The sequence below is a fragment of the Lepisma saccharinum genome, chromosome 25, assembly GCF_977018435.1.
Source record: "Lepisma saccharinum chromosome 25, izLepSacc3.1, whole genome shotgun sequence".
Taxonomy (NCBI): domain Eukaryota; kingdom Metazoa; phylum Arthropoda; class Insecta; order Zygentoma; family Lepismatidae; genus Lepisma; species Lepisma saccharinum.
In genome coordinates, this window is record NC_139253.1 from 23,889,988 (window position 1) to 23,907,270 (window position 17,283).

General features: G+C 41.4%; 1 protein-coding gene across 1 annotated transcript in view; it reads right to left on the reverse strand.

Annotated features, from left to right (window-relative positions):
• Positions 1 to 16,954, reverse strand: part of stum (mechanosensory transduction mediator stumble) — a 393,699-nt gene extending 376,745 nt beyond the window's left edge. The window contains exon 1 of the mRNA XM_083112065.1: positions 14,246 to 16,954. Within this exon, the coding sequence (XP_082968191.1) occupies positions 14,246 to 16,692 (2,447 nt within the window). The 5' untranslated portion in view covers positions 16,693 to 16,954. The remainder of the gene's footprint in view (positions 1 to 14,245) is intronic.
• Positions 16,955 to 17,283: the final 329 nt, after the last annotated feature.

Sequence of the window (17,283 nt, forward strand, 5' to 3'; positions counted from 1 at the left end):
TTGTACACTGAAATGCCCCAGGCCGGTAAAGGCTCAGAACATTCCAGGTGCCTAATTTAATATCCTTATTCAATGTAGATCTTATCCTTAGTCCAGGGACCTCCCAAAGTAGTCCCCGCCCTGAGATCCGAATGGGGGATATTTTACCTTGGGAACATCCATGGCCTCATATTGCTGTTTCTTGACATGTCTTTTTACAGTGCATAGTTGTCAGCTCTACGCCTAACCCCCAATATGAATGGAGGACCGCACCTGTCGTTGGTCAGCGGATCCCTCGGATCTAGCTGGGAGGATTTACATTGTAGTCCACCAACCATACCCTACTTCTGTCGATTGTGGGACGCTCATAGAGCCATGACAGGACAGCTCTGTTAATCTGCGATCTAATGCAGTTACTATTACAATTATTCGTAGACTAGTACATCCCATAACATTTGTGACTACAATACACTACTTACTCAAAAGAAAAAAGTATTTAGTAACATTCAAGGCTAAGGTAATAAGAAAAAATAAGTCGCAGGTGTCACCGTTGTGAACACTGTTCTAATGTGTTGTCAGTGAGACCTAGAATGGATTAATTATTATTGGCGCTTTCTTTGATATTGTTATTTTCAATCTAATAGTATTTTCATTGATGGTTCGTTACTGCAGTTGCTATTTTTATCTTTAGAGCAGTGTATTACTCTATTGACGGAGTGCGACTGAGACCAACATATTCCAGCGAAAGGAATAGACGTTTACATCATGAGCTTTCCATATCCACGCTTGGTTATTAACCTTTCCATGTGAGCTTAGCACACAGCCACCGTGACACACTTGCCTCAGACATTCTTCTGTTTCTCACAGGATCGATTCGAATGCAGCGCCTCGCGTGAGAGGAACAATTCTTATGCAAATTCTCCACTCACTTGGTTTGCAGGACACATGTTACATTTTCGCAAGGGATGCCGTTCCCTTCGGCATTGAAACGCTGGAATTGCAATGTTTTCCCTCCTGGAAATGCAGCCAGATCTTCATCTGGTTTTACGTTAACAGGTGAGATAGGGTTCACGAACCTTCACGCCCGAATGTAGGTTTTAAATCATTTATCGATCGTCTATTAATACCCTGTGGCACAATATACGAAACAGCTGGGCGACACAATTGCGAGGGCGAACGGGAAAAAGGGGGGCAAAGATCATATCACGCAATCCCACATCCGTATTTCAAAATAGTCCCCTCTTCCTCAACCCCACCCACGTCCGAAAAATGCAAATTTACATTCCGGCGGAGGAATAGTACTACCTGAGAGCATTGATCATTGAAGGAGTTGGATTTAAAACGACTGCCAGTTCGGTTCTTTTCCAGTTCCGTATTTTGAGATGTTGCTCTACTTTCGTCTAAACAGAGGAATGGAAATCGGAACGAAGAAATCAGCTACGACAGATGAAACTTTTTAACATTGCCTGTCTAAAATAAAAACTGAAAATCCGAACTCAGATTTCAGGAATGCTCACTTAAATAAACATACTCTACTATCTTTTCACAATAGCAAGCAAGCAAAGTAATAATTTTCCTGACGCAAACTAGGGATAGGGGTTCGAATTCGTATCCGAATTCCAGAATCACAGCTTTTCATTGGGTAACGCGTGGTCCAATCCAATCGCTGCACTGGCTTTCCAGATCGGATTCCACTTCTTCTTTGTTTCAAGCAGCTCTCCAATTGACCATACGATGCTGGGCCACCAACAATGCTACGACTCCCACCAAATGTGAGCTCTCCAGCTAAGTTCCCGAGTTCAAATCTCGGCCTGGGCATGGGTGTTCATTGTGAGTGTCTCTGCATCAAATCATCACCCATCCTCATCGTCGCGATTAGACGAAAATGGCAAAAAAAGACGCTAAATAACAAAAATAATACAAACACGTACCAAATGCGAGTGTGCAAGGTTAACCATTCAACTCTCGGACAACCTCAAGTAATCAAAAGTGAGAATTATATTTCATGGTGAGAGAAAGCCTAAAATTGTATAAAATTTGCATTTTTTTCTTCGAAATGTAAACTCTATACTTTTAATGTTGTAGGTGTTCCCCATCCTGCAGTTTTATTGCGGATGAACAGGTATTGTTTTAGAGCTTTTGAGTATTAGAAAGTGAGGGATTGATATGCTCATTGATGTTTATTTAATTGCCGCGATAGTCTGACCGTGAAAAGGTAGCGTAATTATTAGTATATTAATTGGGTGGTATGATGGCTGGACTGTCTGGTCTATTGTCTCTGATATAATTTTACTTGAGATGAAAAAGCTTTATTATTTTTGGGACCCATAAGACCGTATAGACTTTCATATTTGTTAATAATGATTTTAAATGGAGTGTATATATTAATATTATTAATTTTATTGTTTCTGGACGTAGAAATTTAAAAAAGTATTTTTTACTTATTCAATCATTAGTTTTTGTTATAAGATTGTTGCCTTGCAGAAATTGCTCTCTACCTTGTATTACTATCATGTTATTGTGAGCAGGGGCGCGGACTTGTAAAAAATATTGGTTTTGATTTGATTTAGTTTATTTTACTTCGCGTTTTGTGCCTCTTGGCTAATTTGCGAAGATGGGGATGAGTGATGAAATGATGAAATTGATGAATGGACATTCACAAACAACCAAGCCCGACCGGGATTCGAACCCGGGACCCTTGGCGTCGCAGCGCGATGTGCTAACCACTCGGCCACAGGGTCGGGCTAAAAAATATTGGGGGGGGGGGCTCTGATCACTGAAATAAATTAAATGAATGAATGAATCACTCTCTCCCTTTTTTAAGTTTTGGCCTCAGTGTTCGGAATCTCATAAAAGCCCATGAATTCCTCAAAAATATCAAAATTTTTATTCACAGTTCGAGTGCAGAATATTAATTGTCCACGGATGGATATGTCACAAGTTTCGTCAACCATAATATCAAAATATTCCCGACTTTTAATATCTGCTACCACGGAGCGCAAAACAGATCTCCCTAACATATCAATGATCTCGTTCTGAATGTCATGTAAGAGCCATTTGTAGCCCGAACCCCGAACGTTCCATCCACTACCCTAGTTCATGCACACCGTCTTTTGAAACTCTTTTTAGTAAAAATCTTAACAGTACTCATAATTACATACTTAGTATATAGTAATAAATCATGTGTTTTGCTGTCTCTGGTCATAGCCCCCCCCCCAAAGTTGATGGTTTAGCGGTCTCAGCCCTCCAAAGTTGAGGGTCTAAAACATTTCAAATGTGTATTTAAAGTTAAGTTCATGTGACACAATTCAGAGTAAACTTTACAAGAGAAGCAAAATAATACATTAGATTCTCTTAAGTAAAATTATTTGGGGGGCTCTGTCCCCACATCGTTAACATTGGGGGGGCCCGAGCCCCCCCAAGCTCCATGGAGTCGGCGCCTATGTTGTGAAGATACCGAAAGAAAAATAGATCAAGAAAAAAGTGAAATTTAAGTAGGTGGATCCGTCTATCTCCATGTCCGGTGCCGGCCCCTGTGGCGGAGTGGTTAGCATCGCGCTACGACGCTAGGGGTCCCGGGTTCGAATCCTGGCCTGGGCATGGATGTTTCTGAGTGTCCTTTCATCATATCATCCCTCATTCCCATCTTCGTAAATTAGCCAAAAGGTGACACAAAAAGCGAAGTAAAATAAAGCAAATAAAAAAAAAAAACATGTGGTGGCAGATATTACAATATCTAGTACATCCAGTCCCTATTATCGTATTTGTTCTCAACAGTATGGACAAGTTTCATGGAATTATCGGGACGTCTATTTATATTTCTGTAACACTTTTTTCTGTTCGTTTTGAAATAGCGTTGCCGTCATTCTTCGTAACACTTGGTCATCACTCTTAGGATGATCATTTTCCTCGAATAACCCGCCCATTCAGGGTTTTTTTAGTCCAGTAATGTCGCCAGGGAAATTCCTTTGTGTGAGCTCAAGGGTGTATTTCAACTGGGGTCTTCTTCTGCTCTTTCTTTACCTATTGCTACATTTGTGTTATCCTTTCTTTCTTCTTTCATCCTTTCTCTTTCTATCTTTCTCTCTCCCTCTGTATCTTTTATCTTGTTTATTTCTTTCTCTGTATCTCTCTCTCTCTCTCTCTCTCTATTTCTGTCGTTCATTTATTTTGTCACTTTCTCTTTATTTCATCCTTGTGTATGGATAAATGATTATAAAAACTTCTCATATAGGCTGTGGGAGGGGACTAAGACTATTTTACTATGGGCCTCCTTGGCGACGCACGTGGTGTTACCATGAAGACAAACGGAATCAAAGGCTCGACTAGACCTAGATATTGTCAATACTTTCGCGATTACTATTGATAATATCTGGATAACAGTGAAAGCAAGGAGAAATTATAGGCGTATGTAATTTTTCATATTTTGGAATATCAAAGAGGTTTTTAGAATGGAGAGTATGTATAATGTACTGCCAAAGCTCCACTACAGCCTTAGTGAGGAAACTAAAAGAAACAGTATCAGTATTTTCAGCGACAAGAAAAGCACAGCACGAAGTGAAAGATGAATAGGCAGTCGTAAAGTGGGGGTTCTCTCCAACTGCATGAGCATTTTTATGAAGAAGAATACAAGTACATAAATTTATACATCTCAGAAGAGAATGAAAAGGGAGGGAAGGGGATAACAAATGAACAAAGGAAGGGTGCACAGGGAACCCCTTGCTCGTGGAGGGGATGTGACGAGCGAAATTTTTATTCCTTCCGGCAACGGAAATCATTAGCCGAGACGTTTAGTAGGGCAAGGGGAGATGTAATTATGGAGGCTCCGTGAAGGGAGGGATACGGAATATTAAATCAGGCGTTGAGAGACACTTGCGTTATGGGGAACAGAAAGCTTGATGGCAGATTCAATATTGCAGTTCTGAAAAGGCTGAATGTGGACAAGTCTGGGGAAGGTAGCGTGTGTTTTGGGGCGTTTTCATCTTTCGTTCAGGAATGTAATTGGATAGTATTCATATAAACAACCATTCTCCTCCTTCGCCAACCTCCGTGGTGAAGTGGTTAGCACAGCGCAATACGACGACAGGGTTCCCGGGTTCGAATCCCGGCCTCAGCATGGGAGTTCTTTTTGATTTTTCCTTCATCATATCATTACTCATCATCATCGTCGCGGCTATCCCAAACTGGCAGAGAAGGTAGGCTTAATAACAAAAATGAAACCCTCCTTTATTTGCCAACGTACAGTCACCGCCAATAATGATGGGACACCTAGATCCTGAAATTCTTGCTTCGTTACATGGCGTTGTGTGTGTTGCCTAACTCGACGGTGATAAGTTGATTTTAATAGCAAATGTTCAATGGCAACTTCCACCACCGCCGTAAAGTTAGGCAATACACATCACGCCTTGCAGGGAATCAGGTATTTCAGGACCCAAGGGAGAATTCACACCGAAGAAACACACGACACGAGTGTTTCACACCGAAGACACAAGATGCACGCGACACGCGGCAAGCGACACTGGTTTCTTTGCTCAGTTTGCATAATGGTACCGATATAATTGCATTAATCAGTTTATTAGTCACCCAAAAATAACTTAACAAGACACATTGTTACATGTAAATTGCGTTGTAAAATTTGTGCAAGTTATTGAAACTTGGGAGAGGCATGTTGTGCATGATAAAATTGAAAAATAATATGCACTGACCTCAAACTGTATATGCTGAATAAAGCCTGAATGAAGCGAATACCTAAACACTAGAGAAATGGTTCTCAACCTTAGTGAAACCATGTCACGGTATTTCTCTAAGTCAATGTCCTTAGCCGAACAATTTTCCTCGTAAATCTTTACAGTACTGAAGATTTTATGCATGAATTAACATGTACAGTCACGGACACTGATCGGTTGTAACAAACCCACTGACTTTCAATGGAATCATTACAACCCAGAAGTGCCAGTGACTGTACCTATGAAATTAAATATTGATAAATAAATTCTAGCATAATCATAAAAGTAATAATTGTTTTATTACGTGTGTAAGATTGTTGACAAATATAAACATATGGAAGACAAAGTGGTAACGTCGTCTCCTTGTAATTAAGCGATCCCGGGTTCGATAACCGGGGAGGCACCGGGCAGATCCAGTTCTGATCAGTCTATTTGTGACGAAAACTCACAACTCAAATATGATATTGGGATTATGATAGTTGTCAGCCAGTTTCAGCAGAACATTTCGGTGCTCAGTATAGTTGATACGAGGGCACGGTATCGGTTTGCGGCCCGGCGGTTGAAAAACAATGCACTAGAGTACTTTACCATGTTGACTAATATATTTTGGACTAAAGTGCCTGCATAAGCTGACTTTTTCAAATAAAAGCAGTTAGGTAAAAGGCCAAAACATGGCCTCTTTACACGATTTTGAAGGCAAATTACAGCCGATAGATAACTGCATCAAAAAACTTGATAAAGCGAAATGAACGTTGTGTTTAAATCTTAAAACATTGTTAAAACATTGTATCGATACTTTATTATATCAACAAATTAGAGGTTCAAACATGATGCCGGTTGTGCTATCTTCTAGAGTCTAAATACAGCTCGTTGGAATGAAGCATTCGCTGCGCATGCGCTAACAACAAACTGAAGCAACACGATGCATGGTATTGAGAAAACGGCACAGTCCGAGAAGCACGTAAGCGACACGCGACACGTGCATCTTGCCGTGTCTCTTCGGTTCGAAAGGTTGCATTGATTACTGAGTGTTGGCTTCCAAGCGACAAGTGTCTCGTGTAGCATGTCGCGTGTTTCTTCGGTGTGAAATCTCCATAAGTGTCCCATTTGTATTGCCGGTGACTATACATTAAATTTCAAAACAAGTTTTCGCAAATTTGCTGCTATAAACAAGTATTTTATTAAAATATACTAACATATTCTTAGTTACTATTAGATAGTTTTAATAGTAATTGAAAACATCTAAGGACTGTAACATGATCCATATATGAACTCCCTCATTGTCGTTTATAAGAAGAGTGTTTAAGAGATCAAACTCCTCCCATTGGTTAAGTATACATTTTGCATGAAGTGTATAATTAACTAAATAATTAGTCAAATCATTGTATTACTTGAAAATGCTTTGAAAAACTTACTTTGCATGAAGTCCACCCTGGAATACCTGCAGGCTTACTAGATTTTCAGACTGGACCCACAAACACTATAATGCTTGTGTTTGTGATAGTCATTCATCAGAGTCATCTTGTAACATCATCATCATCGCCGCGATTAGAGAAAAGTGGCGACATAAAATAAGATAAAATCATTTGACGTTATGGATGGTCATGAGCCATGGATTCTTCACTCGCAGTACCTAATGTTTATTATTTTTCATTTTCTCTCTTTCTTCTCTCTTAATTTGTCTAACTCTCTCTCTCCCCCCCCCTCTCTCTCTCTCTCTCTCTCTCTCTCTGTAAATGATTTTGAAAATTTCTCATGTAGGCTATTTAGTTGTATTTAGGTGGATGGGCCAAGATTATTTCACGGTTGACTCCCACATGGCGACGACATTAAAAAGCATGGTTAAAAGCGCATAGAAGTGTCCAGCACTTGTTTTGAACTTACATTTGTTGGGCTAATAAGCAACATGCATCACTGCGAATGGGAGAGGAGTAAGTAGCGTGAACATACACGCAAGGTGCCGCAAAAAGAACGCATGTTTTTGTAATAAGTGTAACGTCGTTGATTATCAAGATGCAAATGTTTTATTAACACCAAAACCATCGGTAAGAAATGCAGTTTGGATAGGTATAAAGTTATGATTTGAGTATTGAAGATGATGTCATTGTTGCTGTTCACACATCCGAAGCCTCTCCTCAAACTTCCGCATTGCCCTTGCCAACATTTCATCTGGCACAGCTGTAATTTCTTCACGAATGGCAAGTTTGAACTCGTCGACGGTGCGAGGTTTGCGAACGTAGACTTTCGACTTGAGTAACCCCACAGAAAGAAGTCGCAGACAAACAAATCTGGTCGCAATGCGGAACTTGTATCTTGATAAGCAACGACGTTATACTTATTCCAAAAACATGCGTTCTTTTTGCGGCACCTTGTACTGGTAGGACTCGTGCATCTACCCAGAGAGAGAGAGAGTAGAGGTTTGTTCACGCATATACCTGGGAATCATGCTGGTATTCAATGAATCAACGAGTTGTAAACGTAGCAGATATGTGGGTTTGCATGGCAAATAATGGTTACTTTTTTTCTTTTTCTCTTGGTACAAGGTGAACCGAGTTTTCCTAGCTTAACTTTCTCGTGGAAGAATATTTATTGATTTGATTTCAAGTTACTATGATGTAAATTTAACTCTGTTTAGCCTTTTTGCGGTTTAACTTTCCTTTAATATTGCTAAAACCATCCCTTGTAAAGGTGCATAAGACTAAGGGGTATGGAAATAATGCCCCAAACATTCAACGTCTCACCCATACTTTAAGTGATGTGATTAGCACTACGTTCTGGGTTTTCAAAATATAGAAATATAAAATTCAAACAAAAATATGTAAATAAATATCTTGGAAGCTAAAGCTGGCTTTTATTAAGTGTGCCGTAGATATTTTTTGTCATATATCCGCTTAAGCGAAAACCTTATTTTGCACAACATAAATCTCTTTCTATAAATGTTTCTCATCCTAAGGAAACCAATGTGATTAATCTTGTAGTGAAACTTGTAAATGTTTTAGACGAATTTTTAAGTCACATTGCCTTTGTATTACGTAAATGGAGATGACAGATATATTGAAAGTTAAAATTATTAAAACAAAACATGCTGCATCTTAAGCACATCTATTCTTAATTACAGTGTTTTTGTTTCTTACACTATCAGCAGAAAAGTTGTTATGTTCGTAGAACGACATTTATATTGCAAATAAAGCACTTGATTGTTTGGTTTTCAAGCACTACTTTGACTGGGCTTCCAATGTTTCCAACTATGAGATCAAAAGAAGCAGGTTGGACATTGCTCCTAGAAGAATATTACTATTTGTGACCTTACATAGTATCACCCCGTCTGAATTCTATAAACGATTTTTCTTAGACATAACTTCAACTAAAAAAAGTACACCTTGTACCCAAGCTTTCCTTTCGGTACAAATAATATTTCGGAAAGGTTTAATTCAATTTGGTTTCTTTCGTGTAGTCCCTTATTCTAATCACTAAAAATTCGTGATATTTTGTAAATTAGTTGAATATTCGTGATATTTGTTCCCTGGAAGTTATATTTTCTAACTACTCAAAAATATAAGGAATTATGAACGAACACACCAACAGCTCTTCTTCTGATCAATATACATTAAAAATTATCTCTTTAGCACAGCTTCAACATTTAATATATGTATGTATTCCTCTCAGGAGAGAGTTTTAATGTCCACACAAGTAAAACCATTTCATAACACTAACAACGATTTATTCTGTGAGAGCGAACTGTGTTCACGTTACATTTTAAATTAATTGTGGTGTTTTCAAAGAGAGAATCATCTCCAGCATCTGTAAGGCTTCCCTCCTTCTCCATATGTATCTACGTGCCTTTGTGCGTCAGTGTCCAGTCGTAGGGTGTCTGACTCCCACGGGTGAGACCCAAGTCCATTTTCAGGAGGGTCTCAGGTAGGATGTTTTCGGACAATGTCGCTTCAGAGCAGGCCTGGGGCTCAGGTAGCGTATAATGAACGATGCCTGTGAGGAAAAGGAGCGTGGTGCTGTTCACTTAATCTCCAGTATAACCAATATGGATAATGTTTGCGACCCTTCCTCCACATCTCCTACTCATAGAGTAGACCGGGGCAAGAGCCCCCATGGGACAAAAGTCCTAATTCGTAATAAGAGTATGGTAAAGAAACACAGTTTTGGCACCACTGAAACCCACAAGAGGACAGTGTCATGGCCGCCTTGTATTGACGCAGTTTGGAACAGAAGCAAATAAAATCAACTCAACTATGAGGTAAGATACGTTTTTTCCTTGGTTGATGTAATATTACATAAGCATGTGAACATGTAGAAACATTATTAACTTAATGAAAACAACTAGTCCTGACTGTGATATATAAAATACCATTAATTGTTTTCAATGTGTGCAACATATTTTCAGATGGCATCGCTAGATGACACCACCAAACAGATTGTACGAGTCAGACACTCAGGGGTAAGACGACACTTACTGTCCGACACACAATCGAGCGACGAAGACGAAAAGTCTCCAACATCACAATCGTCACACCATGTTTCACCAAGGGAATACGACCGCTTACACGAGTTACAGAAAAAGTAAAACGAAGATGTGTAGGTAAAAAATCTGAAATTATCTCCGGATCACCGTATAAATCTACTCTTGATAAACAAAAAAACGAAAAGGAAAGCAACACTAAAGTGCAAAGAGCCAAGTCCGGTGAAAAGCTACTTCGCAAAACGAACACAATAAAGGTAGTCAAAAAGGTCCAATCAGATGACTCGAATACGACATGTCCTGGTTGTGGTGAAGCATTTTCAGATTCTCCTGTTGAAGATTGGATCCAGTGTCATCGCTGTAGGGATTGGTGGCATGAGGGCTGCTCAGCATTGAAGGTATTGGTGAATTCACATGTGACCATTGTTAGCCTAATTGAAGACTTGCAGGTCTGTTTAGACGTGGGGACATTTACCCCAGTGTGTTGGGGACTTTTGCTCTAGGCCTGGGGCAAAAATCCCAAAATGCAGTACTATGTTTTTTGCTTGTATTACATATACATTTTTTTCTTTGTGTATAACTAACATTCCACTGTATTCTACTAACTCCAGTTTATCTCAGTCAATAAAAGTTTGATTAGAAAGGTTTCACACATTTTGTCAAAAATTCAAAATCCCTTAGGGGCGGGCTTTTGCCCCGGTCTACTCTATATGAGCTTGAAACGGGTTAGATGATAATTTGTTTTATGTGATCGAGAAAGGTAAGTAAATAAAATTTATTACTTATGTCATATGTACTTTTTCTCTACTGAAACAGCTTATAACAGTGGTTCCCACAGTGTGCGCCGCGAAATGCGAAATGTGTCCCACTAATTATAATTTTAAATTCAATCAATGATACGATTGTTCCAAATATGTGCTTATTTAGTACTTTTTACATGTAAATTTTTCTGAATTTGAAATATGTGTTTTTGTTTTAGCTTAAGGCAAGCAACCTAATCACACTAACTAAGCGTTGCAAGCGTTAGATATGCCTACATTCTGACTTAGGCACCGCGGAAAAAATCTTGAAACACTAAGGGCGCCGTGAAACGGAAACGTTTTGGAACCCCTTGTTTAGATGTTTTTTTTATATGATCAAGAAAGGTATATAAGTAAAAATAATTATATGTCATCCCTATTGTTTCAAACCAATATCTACAAATTTATTAACGATAATTGACGTTAATCAGACTTTAAGAAAGCATCTGATGTTGCTAAATTTTTAAAATATTCAATACTTCTGACCATTCTGGCAATCGCCTCTTATGAAGATCACCACAAACACTTGCTCATCTTCATTTTGCTGTTCTTACTAACACACGAACAAGTCCAGAGATTTCTAAGGCAAGTTTTCTTTCCTGAACTATGCTCTCTTCGCCAGACAGCCTCTCGTCTTTCCTTGGTTTGCAAGGAAACTTTATATTTGTGGCACTGTCTCAATCCATACAGAAAAGGAAAAAAAAACTGACTTCATCGATTCTTTCATTCCTTGCCTTCAGCCCCCCTTCCTTCCCCCGAAGGTCGTAGCCTTCGATTGGGTCTTTTATACTCGTAGAAGAGAGTGGGGAAGGAGGGCGCATTATATGAAAATGCAACTCTCATTCAATACATTCAAGGAGCTTCATAAATGAAAGTTATTTACATGACATCTCAAATCGCATGGAATAGGTTCCTGTAGAGTTATAGAAGTGGCCATACAAAGATATATCCTTTTCTATTATTATATTAAGTGAATATCCAGGATTGTTTGATTTTACGAAAGCCATTTTTACGAATGTTTTATGTTTATTCTTTTCCAATATACTTGCTCCTTCAAAAATAACTTCAATATTGAAACTTTCCGACAGAAGAATAACTGATCTGTAAGGTTTTCGCTCATGCTCGCTGTATATTATTAAAACATAGACTAGATGTATTAGGACTAATCCAGGAGGTATCCTCAGGACCCCCTCCCCCAGTTAGTATCCTCGGCAACAGATAAAATTTTTTCATCCCCGCCAGGAGTGGCTTTAACCACCTCCTCCAAATACGATATGATCTTCAATATAATAGTCGCAGTTGTAACATAAATGTTACAATTGGATTTTCAACGTAAACTTGTCTTTATTCGCGCCTAAAGCCTTTTTCGTGCAATTGTTAACAACATATCTTACAATCATGAAGCTGATACCCTCCTATTGCTCAATTTTATTTCAAGAATTGGTTAATGCCGACCTTTGTGGCGGAATGTTTAGCACATCGCGCTACGACGACAGGGGTCTCGAGTTAATCCTGGCCTGGGCATGGATCTTTGTGAGGGTCCATTCATCATCAATTTCATCATATCATTGTTCATCCCTATATTTGCAAATTAGCCAAAAGTGGCACAAGGAGCTAAATGAAATAAAGCAAATCAATCAGTCAATCAATCACAGCCCGCTAGAGGTCCAGGGTTCGAATCGCGACCAGGGCATGGGTGTTCTTTGTAAGTGTCCCTTCAATAATTTCATTGTATATCACTCATTCCCATCGTTGCGATTAGCCCAGTGTGGGAGAAAAGCGATGCTAAATAACAAAAATCAAATCAAATCAGAGAATTGGTTAATGTTGGCTTCGTAAGGCATTAAATGTGATAAATTTGAAGCAAGAAGAAACAAGAAGACCGTAAGACGAAATAATCCATCTTTGGAAATTCATATGTAAGGATCCAACAAATGTTTATTTAAATATGGGTACTACACAAAAGGCTGAACTTCTGTAAGAAGAGAAAATGATTCATACGAGTGTTATAGACTTCAGTAACAATGAATGAAATCCGGTAGAGTCAAGACTGGATGTTTAGGAAATATATTTATGTGAGGAAATATATCACACATTATGTAATTCAATTTTCCTCTAAGTATTATAAATACTGATCATAATAATGTGTATTCACCCCCACAAAAAGTGGATTTCATTGCAAGTATTTTTATTACACATGGTTTCAACTCCCAATAATGGATAAACATCCCCCCTACCGAAGAAGCACACATTACTCACAATCACTTTAAATTCTTGCAATGGAAGCAGTATTTGTCTGAGAGTTTGTAGATAATCCGTGTACTTGTCAATACACAAAGCATTCTGTACAAAACAGAATGTTTATTTACCTAGGAAAGTACTCATGAACGCAAATACAAAACTAAATATATACATTCTCTAGCACGTTATTTCCGCGTCTAATAAAAACACAAGATTATAACTATGTAATACGTTTCAGATCATTAATATTAATCTAGCTTTCAATTGGTTAGATACGTTTCGTGGAAATCTAAGTTTTAATTCAAATTTTAATTGCCATTGTGAACTTTCGCATAACACTTTAACGAGTATTTTTGTTCTGGTGTGATATGTTTAACGTCCACACAACGTTTTCACTTCTCGCATTATATACGTTTTATTGTTAAGCTTATATTTAGTTCCCTTATTTGGGAACATTTTTCATAATTATGACGTTCTGATTGTTAGTAAATAGAAAATATCTTGTGGTTAACGTTCACACTAAAATAGTGAATATATCAAAACTGGAATACAGTTACATTTTTCAGTTATAGTAAAATTACTTATTGGTTTGGTGACGTAAGTATGTTAAAAGTTCGCTAATTTATTTTAACGCGCTTTAAGACTTAAAATTCCCACGGAGATTGCACAAGAGAAGAGAACTTAAAGAAAATGTGAGTTATGGAAACCGTAGGCATTTCCACGCCGATGAGCGAATCCGTTTTAAATATATAAATATTCATGTGAAGAACGAATAGGGAGGAGAAAATTATGGTGTTCTCAGGAGTTGCTTAACCTACTTTGCAGTGGCGTCATTCTTCAGTTCGAAGGAACGGTATCAACAACAAACATCATTTGCATCTTTCTTTCCATATCACGTCTCGAGCAAGTTGCGTGTGTCCCAATTTCGAGCCTTATCTCGAACCGGGATCGCCCCTTGCCTCCTTACGCTGCGGTAAGATAAAACCTATAGTTAAACATGCAGGGCGATACGCCCGGACACTCACCCCTGCTTTTCCGAATTGGCGCTGACGATGGAGGGGCTGGAGGCTCCGGCCTTGTTGATCTTGCCGAGTTTCTTCGCCTGTCCGGCGGCTGAGGTCTTGTTGTTCTGCGCGGGGGTAATGTCCTTGCTTTCGGAAGATCCAGCGGCGATGTCGTTGGGGGTTTTGTTCTGGTTGGGGGCTTTCGTTATGGAGTCTTCTGGTTTCACTGAGGGGTCTGCTTTATTCGATGCTTTAACGGAATTGGGCTGTTTTTGGTTACCACTTTGGGACTCCGCCTCCGGGTCCCCTTTAATGATTTTTGAGGAAGTTCTTTCTTCGGAACTCTCGACTGGTTTGGATGGTTTATTTTCTGTTGTTGTTGGCTTATTTTCTGTTGTTGTTGTTGGCTTCTTTTCTGTTGCCGTTGCACTTGCCTTGTTAGTACCGTCATTGGAAGGTTCTGTTGGGTTCCTGTGCACCGTTGCCGAAACTTTGTTCTGATTGGGACGGTTGTCCTTGCGCATTGCTTTTGTTGCTGAAATCGTTTTCATTGTTGCAGTCATTGCGGTATTGACGTTACTCGGCGCGTTTTTAGTTTTAGGCACTTTTTCACTGCTCGTGTTCGGGGAAGGTGAGGTAGTTTCTTTGATTTCTGGTAGCGGCGCCGCGACACTTTCCGCGGGGGCGTTGCCAGATCTGGAAGTTGCGGTGGATGATCCTAGTCTTACCACCGCCAGCGTCGCTGCACCAGGATTAACGTGAACCGTCGGTGCGGACTTCGTTCCAGGGTTGCTGCTGGTGTTCTTCGAGGCACTTGGAACGGGTGCCGAGGACGTCGACCTGCTTGGTGTAGGGTTACTCGTCGTTGTTGCCGGGGAAGTGATGGAGGAGGTTGTCGACGATGACGTCACAGTCGTCGGATGCGACGACGTGGTCGACGTCACAGGTTTGGTGTTCGCGGCTGCGGAAGTCACTGTGGATTTCGCGGGCTGCGGCGATGCGGAGGTTGGTGTTACGGTTGTACACTTGTCAGGTTGCAATGCTTTGTTCACTTGTTCGCCGGAACCCGTTTTCTTGTTTGCGGGATTTTTCATCGGGTGCGACTTGCTATCTTTAGATTTACCCGAGGAATTGAATTTCACTGGGATGAAGCGGAAATTTTTGTCAGGCTTATTTCCTTGTTTTGAAGCCTGCGGTGATTTTGACGGACCTTTCTGTGGTAACGTGGAAGCTTTCGTGTTAACCCGTTTTGGCGGACTGGGTGATCTAGAGTTTGATGACGTTGAAGTTGTATTCGGAACTTTATTTTGCATACCAGATCTCACGTTATGTCTGATTGGAATTATCACTGGGACTACCTTTCGCCTTGCCGCTGTCTTGTTCAGTTCGTGAATGACAGCAACTTTCCGGGTAACTGCTTTGGAACGTTTGTTCGCCGCGTTACTTTTGGTCACCCTGTTTTGTGCTTCGTTCGGGATTTCGACACCGATCACTTCCGGTTCGTCCATCTCTATGGCAACCATCATTTCGGAATCCCCATAGTCCTCCATATCTTCCACCATCTGAACGTACTCCTGACCGTTCAGGTATTCGTTCACCTCGATCTCGTCGACGACGTCGTCGACGATCGTCTCCTCGAGAGGGACGGAGGCGTGCGAGGGCGATTTTCTTCTTTTCGCGTTTAAGGAAGACAAAACAGCCGCCTTGCTCCGAGGAGACTTGGTGACGCGCTGCGTAGGGGTGCGTCCTGGAGACGCACGCCCTTGCTTGACGCCGGACCGAGACGTGGAAGATGTGTTGGAGAGGGACCTCCCTTCCCTTGTGCGCCGGGTGCCATCGTTCGGCTGTGCCATGCGAGTCCTGTTCGTCGGGGGGATCGTGCTCGAGCGCGATTTCAAGCGCCCTCTGCCGAAGAACGACTCGTCGTCGCCGACGATGCTCGGCCTCGTCGACGAGTTCTCACTGTCCGATTTGTACTGATCAGATTCGTCGCTGCCCCCGGACAAGATAACGAACGGGGCTATATCAATGTTTTTCCTCACGGAGGGTGGGGTCACACGGTGGCTCGGTGGAGTCCGAGGGGGAGGGGGAGGCAACCTTGTTCTCTTGTCGAGGGGAAGCACGGTGAACGATTCCGAACCTGGGAAAACCGACACGCCCCTCTTCCCTGCCGTCCGCGCATTCCGAGGGGACGAAGACAGCGCCTCCTTTAATCCCGGGAAGGGGTTCTTCAGGATGGAACGACGCGGTTTCTGAACCGACCCGAAAATCGAGGAGGGACGCGAGTGGAAGGTCAGGCCTTCATAACCCGAAACCATCGTGGACGGTTTCACCACGGGCTCTATGAACACAGGCTTCTTCTTCCTACGCAGCGACCACCTCTTTCGGGTTCGGTCGGTCTCGTCTTCCGAGCCCCGCGACTCCACAAGGATCTTCTTCACCCGCACAGATCTCTTGTCCTTGCCCATGGTTGCGGATACGCACTAGCACGCGCACTCTTGCCTCTCAAACGCACGCACTTCGCAGTCTTCCACTTGTGCTCCATCCATGACCACTGGGCACAGACGACGTCCGCTAACCCGGTCCTAGAACACCACAGGAAGCAGAGGCCCCGCACTTCGCACATCGAACACATGGAGGCGACATCGTTATCCAGGTCTGTTACCTTAAGACACCGGGATCCAACCCCGGCTTTCTTTCGAGGAACTCTGATGTTGTTCGAGGTCGAAACTTTCGGGATCGCTGCAGATCGTGACGTCATCAGCAATGGACTGCCCTTTCTCTCCATTCCCCTGCCCTACCTGTGGCCGGCTGACCAGGTGATCGATCCATAACGCCCCGTGATAGCGTGACTTCCACGCCTCAAGTAGCTTTTTAAGCCACATGAGTGGAGGAGGGGTGGGGGAAGAGGGGGGCAGAGGCTGTGATTCAAACCTCGGCGAAGGTATTGCATAAAAGCCTCTCCCCACTCACGCCATCGCAGCGGACTGGACTACACGGGTTGCACAAGGTTCGCTGACAAATGCCCCTTTGGGAGTTATCTTCGTGACCCTATCTGC